The sequence below is a fragment of the Neovison vison genome, chromosome 12 (assembly GCF_020171115.1).
Source record: "Neovison vison isolate M4711 chromosome 12, ASM_NN_V1, whole genome shotgun sequence".
Taxonomy (NCBI): domain Eukaryota; kingdom Metazoa; phylum Chordata; class Mammalia; order Carnivora; family Mustelidae; genus Neogale; species Neogale vison.
Window position 1 is genome coordinate 7730219 of NC_058102.1, and position 18685 is coordinate 7748903.

Sequence of the window (18685 nt, forward strand, 5' to 3'; positions counted from 1 at the left end):
GTTTCCTCACGGTTACTTCTAATCAGTATTCCCACACCCAGAGGCAAAGCTGTTCTAATTATTTTCGCCTTAGTTTTCTATCATATAAAGGGAATCATACAGACAGGCGGAATCAGACAATATGTACTCTTTTGTGTCAAGCCTTCACTGGGCACAAGGTTTGTATGACCCATCACGGTATTGGTTCAATCAGGAGTCTGTTGCTTTTTATTGCTAGGTGATATTCCACTGTGTGCATAAAACACACTTGTGTGTTCAGTCTCCAGTGGATGGACATTGAGGCTGTTTCCAGTTAGGGGCTACCGTGAATAAAGCTGTTTGGAATATCCTTGTACAAGTCTTTTGATGGACACATGTTCATTTCTCTTTAATCAATACGCAGAAGCGGATTTGTTAGGCAGAGGAATCAGTGTTTATTTAACTTTATAAGAGACTGGAAAATTTTTTCCCAAAGTAACTGTAGCATTTTATGTCACCACAAGCAATGTGTGAGAGTTGCAGGTGCGACGCGTCGTTGCCAACACTCAATATGCTCGGTCTTTCTAAGTGTAGCCATTCTAGTGCATATGCAGAAGTTTAGTTTGCATTTGCTCTGTGACTAACAATAAGGACTGCCCACAGTTGTTCACATTACCTGATTATCCTTTACCTATTTTATTTTTTTAAGTAAATTCCACGCCCAGTGTGAAGCCCAATGTGGGACTTGAACTCACAACCCTGAGATCCAAGACCTGAGCTGAGATCAAGAGTCAGACACTTGGGGCACCTGGGTGGCTCAGTGGGTTAAGCCTCTGCCTTCGGCTCAGGTCATGATCCCAGGGTCCTGGGACCAAACTCCACATCGCATCGGGCGCTCTGCTCAGCGGGGAGCCTGCTTCCCTCTCTCTCTCTCTTCCTGCCTCTCTGCCTACTTGTGATCTCTGTCAAATAAATAAATAAAATCTCAAAAAAAAAAAGACACTTAACTGACTGAGCCACCCAGGCGCTCCCACCTTATCCTTTTGCTATCTGTAAGACTTATAGTGATATCCCCTCTTTCATTCCTGATTATGATAATTTGCCTTCTCTCTCTTTTTATCCTTCAAGGGAGTTTATCAATTTTATTAACCTATTTAGGGAACAACCATTTAGCTCTGTTAATTTTCTCTACTCGCTGGCTTTTTCCTATTTCATTGATATTTTGGTCTTGTTTCCTTCCTCCTGCTCACTCTGGGCTTAATTTGCTCATCATTTCAATAGCTTTCTAAGGTAGAAGTTTATATTATTGATTTCAAACTTTTCTTTTAACATAAGCATTTAGCTATATATAAATTTCTGCCATAGCTGAATCTGACACATTTTGATATATAGTATTTTCATTATCACTCAATTTGAAGTATTTTGTGGTTTCTTCCCTGACCCACAGGCTATTTAAAATATATTCACTAATTTTCAAATATTTGGAGATTTAAAGATACAGTCTTGGGGCACCTGGATAGCTCAGTGGGTTAAAGCCTCTGCCTTCAGCTCAGGTCATGATCTCAGGGTCCTGGGATCGAGCCCCGCATCGGGCTCTCTGCTTAGCAGGGAGCCTGCTTCCCCCTCTATCTCTGCCTGCCTCTGCCTACTTGTGATCTCTGTCAAATAAATACATAAAATCTTAAAAAAAAAAAAGATACAGTATTGTTATGACTTTTTAAAGATTTAGTTATTTGACAGACAGAGCGATCACAAGTAGGCAGAGAGGCAGGCAGAGAGAGAGGGGAAAGCAGGTTCTCTACTGAGCAGAGCCCGATGCCGGACCTTGAGATCATAACCTGAGCCAAAGGCAGAGGATTAACCCAGCAAGCCACTCAGGCGCCCCTTGTTATGACATTCTAATTTAATTTCATTGTAGTCAGAGAACATATTTTGTAAGACTTCAGTCTTTTGGAACTCATTAAGACTTGTTTTAGTGGTCCAGCAAATGGATTTGGTGATGTTCCAGAAGTATTTGAAAAGAGCATATATTCTGAAGTTGCTGGGTATAGTGTACTACAAATGTCAATACCATCAAAGTGGTTAGTAATGTCATTCACATCTCTAAACTGATAACTTTCACCACACTTGGTAAGTTTTTGGCCATTTTTTCTTCAAAGGTTTTTTTTCTGCCCTGTTCTCTCTCTCTCCAATTCCTACAGCTCCAATTAGATGTATGTTAATTTGCTTGAAAATGTCTGCGAGGTCTCTGAGATTTTCTTCATTTCTGTTCTTCGGACTGGATAATTTCTCTTTCTTTTCACGTTCACTCGCCTTCTGCCTCCAATCTGCTGGAAGGTCCATTTAGTGAGTTTTCCATTCCAGTTATAATTTTTAGCTTTAGAATTTGCTTAGTTAAAAAAAAAAAAACCTTTCTACTGCAAACAAAACAGATACAGAAAGTTACAAATAAATATATACCTTAAGAAATTAGTAGAAGGTTGACTAGTCAGATAAAAGATGGAACCTGGCCAACTAGCACAGAAGTCCCTACGTGCTTCACTGCACTTCTCCCAGTATGGACCATTATCCTAACTTTCACAGCTATCATTTCCTTGTGGTTTTTTGTATTTCCTTATTTATTTTTCAAAGAGTTTTTTTTAAAGTAATCTCCATGACCAATGTGGGGCTTGAACTCACGACCCTGAGATTAAGAGCTAGGCGCTCTTCTGATGGAGCCAACCAAATGCCCCCCCAACCTTGTGATTTTTTTATTTGTAGGTACATTTCTTATTTTATTGATTTAACTTGTTTATTATAAAATTCACCCATTTGAAAGTGTACAGTTCAGTGGTTTTTATATTTTCACAAATATGGTTGTGCAACCATCATCACTATTTCTAATTCCAAAATACTTTCATATAAGCCCCCTCACCCCCATATCCATTAGCAATCCCTCCCCATTCCTTGTATAAAAAAAATGCTTTATAACCCAAATATGCACCCTAGGCAATTTTCTTCCTGCTTATTTTAAACGAATTTGATATGTCTTTTCAGTCTCTTTTAGTCGACAGGTTCCTTTTTAATTTCCTTGTAATTTATGTGTTAAAGAATCCAGACTGACAAAGTGTTTATCACAGTCTAGGTTTTGCTAACTGCATTCACAGAATGAAAGTCCGTGTCTCCCCAAAATTCTTATGCTGAAGCCCTAACCATTAGTTTGGCTGTATCTGGGGATGAGGCCTCTACAGAAAGCAACTAAGGTATATGAGATCATAAGGTGGGAGTCCTGCTCCGATAGAATTAGTGTCCTTCTAAGAAAAGACACCAGAGGGGCACCTAGGTGGCTCAGTGGGTTTAGCCTCTGCCTTTGGCTCAGGTTCTCAGGATCCTGGGATTAAGCCCCACATTGGGCTCTCTGCTCAGCAGGGAGCCTGCTTCCCCCCTCTCTCTGTCTTCCTCTCAGCCTACTTGCGATCTCTGTGTCAAATAAATAAGTAAAATCTTAAAAAAAAAAAAAAAGACACCACAGCTTGCTTTCTCTCCCTCTGTCTCTTTGTGTAGAAGAGGCATGTGAGCACACAGCAAGACAGTGGGGCTGCTTAAGGCCAAAAGAAGAGGACTCAGGAGGAAAGCTACCTTGCTAGCACCTTGATCTTGAAATTCCCAGCCTTCAGAAGTGTTGAGAAATAAATTTCTGTTGTTTAAGCTACCCAGTCTGTCATATTTTGTTATGGCAATGTAAGCTGACAAATACACATCCCCCTGGTGTAGTTCAACATATTCCTTTGTCTTTTTTATTTCTTACAAATTGGCAGCTGGATCTCAAGAACGAATCAGGCTCAGGTTCAAACGTTTTGGTAAGGCTGGCTATATGTAGTACTTGGCAAAATTATACAAGGCACATAATATCTGATTGTCTCTTGTGATCTTAGCAGCCATGGATCCTTGAGTGCTTACATCTATACATTAATGGATGTTGCTAAATGGCAATAATTTTTTTTTAAAGATTTTATTTATTTGACAGAGAGAGATCACAAGTAGGCAGAGAGACAGGAGGAAGCAGGCTCCCTGCTGAGCAGAGAGCCCCTTGTGGGGCTCGATCCCAGAACCCTGGGATCATGACCTGAGCTGAAGGCAGAGGTTTTAACCCACTGAGCCACCCAGGCGCCCCTTTATGGAATATTTTAAAGAGATATTTCCTCTAATCTATTTGGCTATCCAGTGACAGAGTTTATATATGAAAGGCAGGATGATTCTTTCTTTTATTTACCACTTTTCAATATAATGAATTCCCATCATCCTCTGAAGGTGAACAATTTTTAAAAAATTACTATTACAAGAAAACTATCATTATGAACTTATGAATTTGAATGTATTTGGTGGGTATAAGTTATTACCATTATTGAAGCCCAAAGTTTCCTATCTTTGACCTGTGCAACCTCAAGTTGGTTCCTGAATCTTTTTGACAGGATATTACTGGTTTTTGATCATTTCCTTGCTATCTGGTATTCTAAGATGTTCCAGGCTTCATCTTACAAATTTCCTGATCCAGACCTGAGCCAGCCAACTCTCCAAGTTTTCATTCAGTTTAGTGTAAAATTGTGTTTCAAGATCATACTCAGGGCACTAGTGATGCTTACTGCTACTAAGCTGGTCATAGTTTCCTACCTGATTTTCAGTGGATAGAAAAGGGAAGGGAGAAGAAACATAAAGAAAATCATTTGAGTCTATACTGACACTTCCATTAACATTTGAGACTACAGAGCTTTTTGCAACCTATTGTAATAATTTCATTTACTTTTTTTCTTCCATACCATGCATTGTGGTTCTCAAGAACAAAAGGAAGACAGAACTAAAATCATCCTTATTTATTTATTTATTTACTTCCACCGCTTGTTTATTTAAGTAATCTCTACACCCAGAATGGGCTTGACCTCATGACTCTTGAGATCAAGAGTTGTATGCCCTTCTGACTGAGCCAGCCAGGCACCCCTCTTACTTTTATTTTATTTTATTTTTAAAGATTTTATTTACTTATTTGACAGAGAGAGATCACAAGTAGGCAGAGAGGCAGACAGAAAGAGGGAAGCAGACTCACTGCTGAGCAGGGAGCCGGATGCAGAGCTTGATCCCAGGACCCTGGGATCATGATCTGAGCCGAAGGCAGAGGCTTTAACCCACTGAGCCACCTAGGCCCCCTACTCTTTTAACTCCCTACACAGACAAGCACCATTTCAGAATTACAATACAAATATTGTAACAAATATAACTCCTGAAAATACCGAAGCTTTTTTTTTTTTGCATATGCTCCTCCCATTCTCCATTTAAAAAAATGTACTATTCTACATGATCAGAGCATAGGGTTGTTACTATGACGCTCTCTTCCGCTTAGCTTCATCTAGTCTTAGTTCAACAGCGAACGATTTCTCATGTTCTCACCAGGAGTCCTTATGTCAATGTCTCTAGTCAACTCTGTCAACTGAAGTTCAGGCTCCAGCACAGCACTGATCAAGAAACCTCCCTGTGCTGATGTGCTGCCCTGTGTATCTATTGTCCAATATGGCACCCACTAGGCACACGTGACTACAAAGCACCTGAAATGTGGTCAGTTCAAGTAAAAAACCAGTGTAAATTTGGTTTGATACTAATTTAAATTTAAGTAGTCCCATGGCGTTGGTGACTAGGTTTCATATTGGATCATATGTCTAGCTCTAACAGATTCCTCATCGGAGTAATCCTTAAGTTTCTACACAATAATGTGTGCCCTTTATAGCTTAAAGTTGCTTTTGCTGCATATAAAGTCTGGCTTACACTTTTGTTCTTCGAGTATCTCTAATGTTACTCTATTCTCTACTCGTTTGTTTTTTTTTTGTTGTTGTTGTTGTTTTTTACGATTTTATTTATTTATTTGACAGAGAGAGTCACAAGTAGACAGAGAGGCAAGGCAGAGGGAGAGGGAGAAGCAGGCTCCCTGCCGAGCAGAGAGCCAGATGTGGGGCTCGATCCCAGGACCCTGAAATCATGACATGAGCTGAAGGCAGAGGTTTAACCCACTGAGCCACCCAGATGCCCCTATTCTCTACTTGTATATAGCATTGCTTTTGAAAAGTCTGATGATAACCTGATTTCTTTCCCTTTACATATCACATGTTCTTTTTTTCTGGATCCCAAAGGAATTTTTCTTTTTCTTGTAGGTTCAGAATTTTACTAGACTATGTCTTATTGTTGCTTTTTCTGGGCTGATATTCTCAGCTCCATGATGTGCTCTTTCAAAAGTAGTTTTAAATTTTCATTTCAGGAATATTTTATTGTAGTTTTTAGGATGTGTTCTGTTCCCATGCTTTCATTTTCTTCAGAGCTTCCTTTATGCGTATGTTCTAACTTCTCTGCCCATTTTAGATATTTGCTATTTTCCCTGTAATCTTTTTTTCTTTATTTCATTTTGATTTTTAAAATTTTCTTCCCTTTCATCCTATTTGTTGTTAAGGCTTTATTGTGCTTCATTGTTAGTACATACCTTTCAGTCCAGTCTTTTTTTCTGGTATGATTTTTTATTTCTAGTTCTTTCCTGTATGTTGTCACTTTGTTTCTGAGATTTTTTTCAATTTTGATTTGTGTTGTTCTTTCATGTCTTGAATGATGTGCTTAAAAAAAATTCTAGCTTGCAGCGGCGCCTGGGTGGCTCAGTGGGTTAGAGCCTCTGCCTTTGGCTCAGGTCATGGTCCCAGGGTCCCATTGCTCAGCAGGGAGCCTGCTTCCCTCTCCCTCTGCCTGCCTCTCTGCCTATCTCTGTCTGTGAAATAAATGGATAAAATCTTAAAAAAAAAAAAAATTCTAGTTTGCTTTAACATAGTAGGCCCGTTTTGATCTCTTTTGTAGCTATGTCTTTCCAGTATGCTTCCATTATCAGTAGGGATGTTATGTGCTCCTTATTCCTTTTTTTTTTTTTTTGCCTTTAATTAACTTTGTATGAGATTAACCAAGATACTTTTTTATTGCTTATTTTATGTAAAATTAACTTTTCTGAACTTTTAGGATGAGGCAGGATTTAGGAAAGATTTTTTTTTTAACATCACAGTGCTCACTCTTCTGTCGTTTTGGTGTAGGGGTAAAACAACGTGGCAGCTTACTTTCAATTCTTCTCCCCCTCTTTGATTTGGGTATTTTAATTCCTTCCTCTCTCTTGTCCCTAAGTTGCTTACTTTCAATTCTACTTCCAGCAGTTTCTTCTTAGTGTGAGAAGGGAGCACAGCACCCTCAAACTTCCTCGGGCCTTTGGAGTGACAAATCTTTCCCATTTTCAGTTTCTGTTCTCAAATCGGCTCACCACCTTTTCCAGTGAATAGCAGTTGGTTATCTGCGAGTTCCTTTGTTCTCAGGTACGTCAGTCAGCTTCCTCCACTATTGTTGCTTCCTTATTTCTTCCATACAGATACTGATATCATCTTGGCCTTATGGCTGTGTAGAATGTATTCATAAATGTTTGTATTTTACAGTTTAAGTGATATACCATCACCTAGTGTTTGGTTTGTTACCTGGTAGCTCTGTTACTATCTGATAATTTGGAGAGAATAAGAAACTATGCTTTTGCTACCATCTCCCCAGAATCTCTGGTTATTTCTTAGTTTCTTTCTTTTTTAAAAGATTTTATTTATTTATGATAGGGATAATGAGAGGGGGAATACAAGCACAGGGGAGCTGGAGAGGGAGAAGCAGGCTTCCCGCTGAGCAGGAAGCCCAATATTGGGCTGGATCCCAGGATGCTGGGATCGTGACCTGAGCTGAAGGCAGATGCTTAATGACTGAGCCCCCCAGGTGGTACCCCTATTCCTTAGTTCCCTATTTCTTACTGAAACTCTCCATCTGTTCGCTCACTGTACTTATATATGTTCCTTTAATTCTGTGCACATATCTACGATAGCTGCTTTAAAGTCCTTGTTTGCTAATTGAAATATTAGGATTACTCAGGATCTTTTATTGACTATTTTTCTTGATTATGGGTCATTTTCTGATTCTTTTCCTGATTCTTCTCATGTCTAGTGGTTCTTTTTTTTTTAACTGAATACTGGAATTACTTTTGTAATCAGAAAATAAAAACTCCAAATTTTATTTATTTTTAAAAGACTTTAAGTAATCTCTATACCCAACATGGGGCTTGAGCCCCAAGTTCAAGATCAAAAGACACATGCTCCACTGAGCCAGCCAGGCATCCTCAAATTTATTTTTTTTAACAATGTGAGTGTGAAAAAAAAAACAACAACAAAAAAAACCAATGTGAGTGTGTGTGTGTTAACTAGGTGTGTCTAGATGCCCAATCCTATGATTTAGTGAATAAAACAGTCTTAGAAAGCAATCAGGAGCTTTGCAAAGCTCCTGAGCTTTGGGGGGTCTGTATATTTGTTTAGTCATTTATTCCTAATATACCCATATTCCAACTCACACTCCTAAGAAGCAATCGGATCTGTAGAAGTCCTACCTGCCATTGACAGGCCAGGTACGGGTTATGTCACTCACATAGCAAGAAGACTCACAACCTCCATCCAGCAGCACCATTTCCCCATCCTGCAACAGAAGTATGATATGTCAAAGTAGGTGACCTTATGATTAAACTCATTGTGTCCTTCATTTTATATATACATATTTAGAAAGCTAATTTATTTATTTATTTTTAAAAGATTTTTATTTATTTGACAGACAAATCACAAGTAGGCAGAGAGGCAGGCAGAGAGAGAGAGAGGAGGAGGCAGGCTCCCTGCTGAGCAGAGAGCCTGATGCGAGGATCAATCCTAGGACCCTGAGATCATGACCTGAGCTGAAGGCAGAGGCTTTAACCACTGAGCCACCCCTAAAAAGCTAATTTAAAGGAGACTAATCTTCTCTGATTCCTTCTTATAAGAAACAGCATCTCAATTTTTCAAATGAATTCACACTGACTCAGGAAGTGGCCGTTGTATAGTAGTGCATAGGCCCTGGAATCATACCACTTGGGTTTGAATTACTAGGTGTAAACAGCACATCATAAACGGTACCATTATCACTATTATTTTAAAAATTCCTTTTTTTTTATTATAAAGCTTTATAGGTTTTTTTTTTTTTTTAAAGATTTTATTTATTTATTTGACAGAGAGAAATCACAAGTAGGCAGAGAGGCAAGCAGAGAGAGAGAGAGGGAAGCAGGCTCCCCGCTGAGCAGAGAGCCCGATGCGGGACTCGATCCCAGGACTCCGAGATCACGACCCGAGCCGAAGGCAGCGGCCCAACCCACTGAGCCACCCAGGCGCCCCTATGTAAGTTGGTATCCAGGGCCTTATTCAATTATGATTACCCTTAATCCTTTAATTTTAGAATATCATTTCCCCCCTTTGCTCCCCTTCAGAATACATGTGGGGGAAAAAGAAAACTTTGGGTTTATTTCTCTCTTGTTACTTGTCCTGTTATATTGAAATTATCTATTGTGTCCTTGAAGACAGGGTACATCTTATTTATGTATAAATAAGCACACAACTTGGGATGTAGTAGAATAATGGTTCAATGGGTGTAGGTATTTAATAATGGCAACCTTCATAAATGGATGTTGAATTTTGTTTTTGGCAAAATGACAGAATACCTTTCTTGTTAGAAAACAACTAGATCTTGGATACAAACATACTTTACAGAAGGTTGACATTACATAATGTAAGAGATGCCTTAAAGGCTTTTTCTCTTGAAAAAAGTTACCCCAGAACTGAAACTAGAGCTGAGCGTAGTGATAAGGTAAGTGGTACAGTATATATAGAAAAGGTGATATTCCCCTGAGGTCCTGCAGCAAAGAGTGGGGACAATGAGCCAGAGATTCTCACATTAATCCAGGATTCCCACAGGAGATACAAGAGTTCCAGGTCATTAGGACCACGTACCTTTTGGCAAAAGCATATTCAAACAATTTTTGGAGAAAATTTCTCCCAAATCTGGACTGACATGATTTCCAAAAAATAACATCCAGTAAATAGATGAGCTCACAACCAAAGGTCGTCAAGCACACAGGGTACGTCACCATACGTGAGAGTCAGCAGGAACAACACTGACCAAATTTAGAGCTTCCAGAACTTCAGGTAGGGAATGACTAGATACGGAATAGCTATTATGAAATGTTTAAAGGGATAAAGAACAGAACCACAAAGATGAATAAGCAATAAGAGACAACTGACAACTATGCTGATTTGAAAGGAACCAGAAGGAAAGAAAAAACTACTTCTGAAGTCAATCACTCAGTGGATGGCCAAAGAAGCGGAAACTGGCTTCCTGGAAGAGAGACGTACCCAAGTCCCCTAGAATATGAGAGAGATAAGGCAAATGTAAACACGAAAGTTAGCTTACTGGGAACAGAAAGAGGTCTAACACATATCTACCTGAAATTGCTGAAGGAGTGAATAGAGAGAATGTAGGAGAGACGATATCAGTGTCTGAGAATTTCCTAGAACTGATGAAGAACACGAATGCAAATTTCGGAAGGGGAAGGTATCATAATGACTATATGTAAAAATAAATCTATTCTTAGACATGCAATAAAACTGAAAAATACCAAAGAAAACTTAAAAAAATTATTATTTATCTATCCATTTTATTAGAGAGCACACAAATGTGCAAATGATGGGGGGAGGGGCATAGAGAAAGAGAGAGAGAGTAGAGAATGAATCTTAACCAGACTCCACACTGAGCACTGAGCCCATGGCGGTGGGGGGGGTGGTGGGGGGTGGGGGGCTGGGGTGGGGTGGGGAGCGGAGCTTCATCTCAGGACTCAGATCATGACCTGAGCCGAAATCAAGAGCTGCATACCCAAGGGACTAAGCCACCCAGGTGCACCACCAAAGAAATGAAATCTTAAAGCAGTCAAAGCAAAAAGAGAGTTCCCGTAGGAATGATAATTAGTTTTTGTTTGTTTTTATTTTATTTCAAGATTTTATTTATTTATTTTTAAAGATTTTATTTATTTATTTGACAGACAGAGATTACAAGTAGACAGAGAGGCAGACAGGGAGGAAGGGAAGCAGGCTCCCCGCTGAGCAGAGAGGCCGACATGGGGCTTGATCCCAGGACCCTGGGATCATGACCTGAGCCAAAGGCAGAGGCTTTAACCCACTGAGCCACCCAGGCGCCCCAAGATTTTATTTATTTATGTGAGAAAGAGTGGAGGGAGAGGAGAGAGAGAACATACAAGCACAAGCAGCGGGGGAGGGTCAGAGGGAGAAGCAGATTCCCCACTGAGCAGGGAGCTCGATGCCAGGCTGGATCCCAGAACTCTGGGATCATCACTTGAGCCGAAGGGAGACACTTAACTGAGCCACACAGGCGCTCCTTGTTTGGTTGTTTTTAATCTGTAAGACTGAAAAGAATCTAGGATTGTTTTCTTGGTAGAGCCATCATCAAGAATTGAGAATGAAATAAAGATATCTGACTAAAAAAAAGAAAAGAAAATTTTATCAGCCACAGACCTTCATCTAAACGATTTTCTTCAGGCTGAAGGAAGCTGATCCCAGGAGAGCCATCGAAGATGTAAGCAGGAAAGGTGAACATGCATGTAAACCTACACAAACTCTGTCAGAAGGGTTCTGCTTTGGCCTGTTGCTGAGAGCTCCACATAGCTGTGGTTGAGACGCAGAAGCACAGGGCAGCCTGTTCTGACTACATTTCTATCAGATGCCCACTACCGAGTGCACACCAGAGCTCTCCCAGATGCCCCGGCCGTACCCCACATTCTCACAGCTTGTTGAGGACCTTGTCCACAGTCTTCACCAGAAAAAGCCTTGCAAACTTTCAGATAACCAAAACAATACCATGACCTAGAAGTTCTCAGCTTATTTTCTCTCAGGCCAATTTATCTAATAATGGCAATACTCTTCTCTCCCTGTATGGCTACACTGGTGCTTATTCTAAAGTTTTTAAAGAGTGGACAGTATACTATTTAGGAATAGACACACTGGTGGTAAAATTATGAAGAAAAACAACAAAAATGATTAAAACAGAAGTTAAGATGGTAGGAGACAGAAAGGGGGATGTGTTTGAGCTTGCCCAGAGGACTACTAATGTTCTTCTCATCCTAGATGGTAGATACATGGTAATTCATTCGATTATTATTTTTAAACAATACATTTATTGTTTTTAATATATGACACATTTAACAACTTAGGAAAACCTTGTGGAATATAATAAAAGTGAGAAATTTACCCTCAGACACAGAAAAAAAAGAAGAAAGGATGAAAATTAATGAGTTTAGCACCTAATTTTAGAAACTACAAAAAGAACAAGAGAATAAACACAAAAAGTAGAAGGGTGAAATTAATGAAGGCAAGGGCTCAGTGTAATGAAATAATAAACAAAGATAAAATAGCATTAATGATGTGAAAAGTTGGTTTTACAAGAATAATAAAACCTCTCGTAAGACTTTTTTTAGCCGAGGTTTTTGAGATTTAATGTATGCATATTAAATGCACAGATCTTAAGTATAATATAGAGTTAATAGAGTTAAGTCAGTTTTGTCAAATGCCCTCAAGTCCCTTCCTGGTCAATATTCCCATAAGAAGCAACCACTGATCTGGTTTCTATCAACATAGGTTAGTTTTGTCCATTTTAGAAATTCGTATAGATGGAATCATATAGTTTATAATGTTTTGTCTGACTTATTCACTCAGCATAATGCTTCTGACATTATTCACTGGTACTGCAGTGGTTTGCTCCACTTTATTTGACAAATACACCACATGGCAATTTCCTTATCTAATACCCTGGGGATAGACACTGGGTCTATTAGTAGTGAACTTGCTATGAACATTCTTGTACAAGGCAACTTGTGGATCTGTTTTAATTTTTCTTGAAAAATACCTATAAATGGAATTGCTGGTACACAGAGTAAATGTATGTTTACTTTTTATAAAGAAAGAAAAAAGCATTGACTTCGGGCTGTCCTTTCCCCTGCGGCCTCTGCTCTGGCGGGAGGTACCCCGGCCAACCTCCAGACATGTGTGGAGGCTTTAGACAGAGGCAGCCCCAGGATGACTTGCAAGTAGGGCATCTTTGGCCCTGAACAGTTTCTGTACGGCATCCTCAGATGCCCTTACCTGAGTGAGAAAGCTGCTCCACCAGGACCTCAGAAGTCTGACAGCCCTGTGACACCAGGGAAGGATATTCCTATGAAGCTACTGCAGGACATGTGGTGCTCTACAACACTGACAACGTTTACTGCATGTTGATGAGGTGCCAGAATTGGTAAACTCATTCTACATTATCTTAATCTTCTCAACAGGCCTACGAGGTACTGCTGTTATTTGCCCAAGGTCACAGTGGGTCCAGGAACTACTGTGGTGTTCAATTAATCTAGCTCCAAAGCTAGTGTTTGATTTGGACTTAAATTTTAAGTATGTTGCACCCAAGTCTTTCCAACTAATTCTAATAAATAATTGCTTGCCTTCTTCAATCAAAAAAGAGAGCGAGAGAGAGAAGAGACAAAAATATACCAAGAATGTAAAAAGGTACATTACTGGGCCCCTGGTGGCTCAGGTGTTAAGCGTCTGCCTTCAGCTCAGGTCATGATCCCAGGGTCTTGGGATGGAGTCCTCCATCAAGCTCCCTGCTTGCTGGGAAGCCTGGCTCTCCCACTCCCTCTGCTTGTATTACCTCTCTCACTGTCAAATAAATAAAATCTTTAAAAAAAAAAAAAAGGTACATAACTATAATTATAAAGGATTAAAAGTAATTTTAAAAATTTAGATAAAGTGGTAGAAAAATATAACCTACCAAACTGTCTCAGGAAAAGTGAAGCATATGTTGATATAATCACTTTGGAAATGTTTGGTATTTTCTACTATAATGCAAATATGCATGCCTATGACCCATCAATTCCATTATTATGTCCCTTAGACAAACCTGGTAACTTGTACACCAGGTGTAACATACAAGAATGTTCACAGTACATTGTTCATAATGGTAAAAACTTAGAAACTATGTAAATGGCCATCTATGGATATTTATCACACTAATTTTACAGTATTTGTTAATTTGTTAAAAAAATAACAATAAACCTATTTCATGTTAAGTAAATGACTTTTTTTTAAAAAAAGATTTATTTATTTGACAGAGAGATCACAAGTAGACAGAGAGGCAGGCAGAGAGAGAGAGAGAGAGAGAGAGAGAGAAGCAGGCTCCCTGCTGAGCAGAGAGCCTGATGTGGGACTCGATCCCAGGACCCCGAGATCATGACCTGAGCTGAAGGCAGTGGCTTAACCCACTGAGCCACCCAGGTGCCCAATGACATTTTTTCTTTTCTTTCTTTTTTTTTTTTAAAGATTTTATTTATTTATTTGACAGAGAGAAAGATCATAAGCAGGCGGAGAGTCAGGCAGAGAGAAAGAGAGAGAAGCAGGCTCCCGCCAAGCAAAGAGCCCGATGCGGGGCTTGATCCCAGGACACTGAGATCATGACCTGAGCCGAAGGCAGCGGCTTAATCCACTGAGCCACCCAGGCGCCCAATGACATTTTTAACTTAAAGTAATTGTTTTTCTTTTTTTCTTTTTTTTTTGAATATTTTATTTATTTATTTGACAGAGATCACAAGCAGGCAGAGAGGCAGGCGGGGGAGGGGGGGGCGCGGGAAGCAGGCTCCCTGCTAAGCAGATTCCCGATTTGGGGCTCCATCCCAGGACACTGAGATCATGACCTGAGCCGAAGGAAGAGGCTTAACCCACTGAGCCAACCAGGTGCCTCTTTCCTTTTTTTTTAAACAGTCTTTAATTAATTAATTAATTAATTTGACAGAGAGAGAGAGAAAGAGAGGGAGAGAATAAGTACAAGCGGGGGGAATGGCAGGCAGGGGAGAAGCAGGCTCCCTGCTCAGCAAGGACCCTTGATTCCATGACCTGGGATCATGACCTGAACTGAGCTAACCAGGCGCCCTGAAAAGAAACTATTTTTCTAAATAAAAGTATGTAGTTAGAAATGCTGCACTGTTGTATAGTTTTATAAATCTTTGTCTAGTGTAACAGAAAACAGCTAAAATCTCATATTACTTCTCCTCCTCCAGGCTGGTGTGGTACTGCAGGTCATAAAGCCACTGGGTTACTTCCTTGTACACTTGAGAGAGTAAGAATGGAAAAGGCAAAGTCTGGGTATTCTTATAAAAATGTATTTAACCTCACAGACCACACTTTCATTGCTGTTCTATGCTACAATAATTAAAATGAACAAACTGCAGTGGTATGCAACATACGTTGTATGAAAAAGACAGACATAATATTTCAAATACATAAAGCTCAAACATGACCAAAGCCAAACTACATTCAACTGTACGGTTTATTAGTAGGAAAATAAAATGCGAAGCAAAGAAATGATGACCATCAAAATCAGGAGAGTGGTTCTCCCCACTAGGGAGAGAAGTTACCACTGGGAAGAACCACGTGGTAGAATAAGCTTCTGAGGAGTGGAGGGAGAGTAACGTCCTATTTCAGGCATTCATCATTTTTTTCTGTAAAGGGCTAGATAGTACATACTTTTTACTTTGTGGACCATACTGTCTCCAGTGCAAGTACTCAACTCTGCCACTGTGGGAAGAAAGCAGGAACATCTGTATTCTAATAAAACCTCTTCACAAAACAAAATGGGAGGCTAGATTTGGTGCAGAGAGCTGTAGCTTGTCAATACCTTTTATTTGACACGGTAATGGTTACATGGGTGTCCACTTTATAATTACTCATTAAACTGCTCCTTTATGTTTTAAGTACTTTACCAGTAGTTTACCAGTAGTTACTCATTTTATGAACTTAGTTTGGACTTGATATGAAAATCAGAAAAAGACAATGAGAAAAATAAGCCAATCTCACGCATGAAAACAAATCAGAATATCCTAAACAGCACATTAGTGAGTTGAAACTAGTAGTGCTAAAGATAAAAAAGATACTTAATTCCACTGATAATTAAGGTAACAGAAATTAAGACCACAATGATACTGTTTTATACCAATTAGAATGGCAGAAATTAAGAAGTCTGATAACATCAGGCGATAGAGAGGATGTGGTCAAGAGAATTACACACCACTGGTAGGAGTACAAACAGATACAGATACTTGGGAAAACACACTGTATTATCTCCTCACACTTATGAATTAAAAAAAGTTCCAAAAAACTACTTATAGCAGTATATAGTTTTATGTAATTCACAAACAGGCAGAGCTAACTAGTATTATTTGGGGAATCATATATACGTTGACACAGCCACTTCAAAAAATTGAGGGAAGACAAAAATTTAGGATAAACAGTTAGTTACCTCTGGGAGGGAGGCAATAGGATAGCAAAGCATAAAGACACATAAGTAGATGCATAGAACTGGTAGTGTTCTTTTCCTGGGCTAAGTGATCAATTCATGGGTACTCATTTAAAAAATATATTGTGTAATTTACGTATTTGCTATATTTATTTTCCTGAAATTATTGAAAATTAAAACAGATAAATAAAAGTGGACTTCAGGGGCGCCTGGGTGGCTCAGTTGGTTAGCACAGGTCATGATCCTAGGGTCCTGGGATCGAGCCCTACATTGGTCTCTCTGCTTGGCGCGATGTCTGCTTCTTCCTTTCCCTCTGTCTACTGCTTTGCCTCTTGTGCTCTCTCTCTCTGCCAAATAAATAAATAAAATCTTAAAAAAAAAAACCCCAAAAAATAAAAAAAATAAAAAATAAAAAAATAAAAGTGGATTTGGGAGTGCCTGGGTGGCTCAGTTGGTTAAGCGTGTGACTCTTGATCTCAGCGCAGGTCTTGATTTCAGTGTCATGAGTTTAAGTGCTGCACTGGGCTGACAGAACCCCTTCCCACATCTTAAAAAAAAAAAAAAAAGTGGACTTAATAGAGCATATACAGGGCACCTGGGTGGCTTAGTTGGTTGAGAGGCTGCCTTCAGTTTGGGTCATAATCCCAGGGTCCTGGGATTGAGTACCACATAGGGCTCTCTGCTCAGTGGGGAGTCTGCTGTTCCCCCTACTTGTGCATGCTCTGTCAAATAAAAAAAAAAGAAAAGAAATAAAGGCATATACAATTCTCTACGTGTATAGTCAGTTGGTGGGGGAGGGAACTATAAAAGATCAACTTCCTCACAACTTATAAGGCACTACTAAAATTTGTCTACTCCCAAAATATGCATGACCCACTGATGCCCAAGTCCTTTGAGGAGGAGTGTTATTAAAAACTATGAGCAGGGGGGCGCCTGAGTGGCTCAGTGGGTTAAAGCCTCTGCCTTGGGCTCAGGTCATGATCCCAGGGTCCTGGGATCGAGTCCCGCATTGGGCTCTCTGCTCAGTGGGGAGCCTGCTTCCTCCTCTCTCTCTCTGCCTGCCTCTCTGCCTACTTGTGATCTGTCAAATAAATAAATAAAAATCTTTAAAAAAAATTATGAGCAGGAAAAAAAAATAAGCAGAAGCTTTACAGTAGAATTCTCAGCTCTGCCCTAATGAGTTGCCTAATTTTTTAAGTTTATTTTCCTCATCTGTTGAACAGGCATGTTAATAACTGCTCCTATCTTAGAGTGCTAATACGAGAAGCAAATGAGATAATGTCTGTAAAATCATTTTATAAACAATAAAGTGCTTTAGAAGTGGCACCAGAGGAAGTGGCACTGAAGGGCATTTCGTGTACCTTGATGAGCTGATTATTCTTCACATAATGCAAAGTGTTTGACCGATTACCTCCAGCGACCACGGGTGGGTAGGCCAAGATGTCTGCACCACGGGCCCGGCATTCAAATTCAAACTGAAAAACAAGAGCCAAGCATGACAGAAGACAGGATTTCCTCAGGACTGTGCCAGCCCAGGCTCCCTCCAACAAACAGTCCATCTCTCCATTCAAGTCCTTCTTTTCCATCATTACTGGAGAACAAGTCATCAAATCTAACCGAACTTCTTATACTGCAATTCCACTCTATTTTTTATTCTCCCCCCCATCCTGTTATTTGACCCTATTATTAAGTCTGTTCTGTTCCTCTGAGTGCTCCAAATTTCCTGTGATTTTCAAATTAAGTCCAGAAGAGAACATAGAAAACCTATGATCATGGCTGAGTACAGAGATATAGTCGAGTAAAGCTCCCAGTTTTTATTCTTATTTAGGTAAACGCTGGAATATAGCTTCTGGTTTCAACAACAGCTCTGCATTACTAATTTCAACTTTTCAAACAGCTACCAACCTACATGTGCTAGAAAAGTGAAAAAGGATGCTAGGCAAATGATAAATTCTCCTGCTTTCACTTTGTCCAAGGACAGAGCCGGAGACTGGCGAGAAGCGGCTGCTCTTTCCAGTACTACTCCCATCCTTGTCCTTTGCATTTACTTGAACAGTATTCTCCGCTCACATCTGACTTAAGTCTTTGCTTCGTTTGTTCTGCTTTGCAATTCTCTTCATTTAATTGTAGCTCTGTGTATTTTAGACGTATCTAAATAAATCATCAGTGACCTTTAAGAACCAAATCCTCTCCACTGATATCCTGGTCACTTACATAAAAGCCAACTAGATGCCATCTGCAAATCAATGAAATTACTTTATTTACTGTTTTCGCCTCCAATAAAACCTTTCCAGTCTTTTAAAGCTCACCTTGGCGTAAAGAAAGCCTTCCTCCACAGGAGCTTTACTGGCAAACATGGTCTCTATGAAAGCCTGTAAACAGAATGGAGGATGAACAGTCTCATTTTAAATAGGGTGCTTACTCAAACATTCAAAATACTGGAGCTCAAATAAAAAGC

General features: G+C 39.7%; 1 protein-coding gene across 2 annotated transcripts in view; it reads right to left on the bottom strand.

The window, feature by feature from the left end:
* XPNPEP3 (X-prolyl aminopeptidase 3) overlaps positions 1–18685 on the bottom strand; it is an 80923-nt gene that overhangs the window by 7872 nt on the left and 54366 nt on the right. For both annotated transcript variants that reach the window (XM_044228942.1, XM_044228943.1), the window contains exons 5-7: positions 18537–18599; positions 17589–17702; positions 8417–8502 (exon numbers count right to left, since the gene is read on the bottom strand). In XM_044228942.1, the coding sequence (XP_044084877.1) occupies positions 8417–8502; positions 17589–17702; positions 18537–18599 (263 nt within the window). The remainder of the gene's footprint in view (positions 1–8416; positions 8503–17588; positions 17703–18536; positions 18600–18685) is intronic.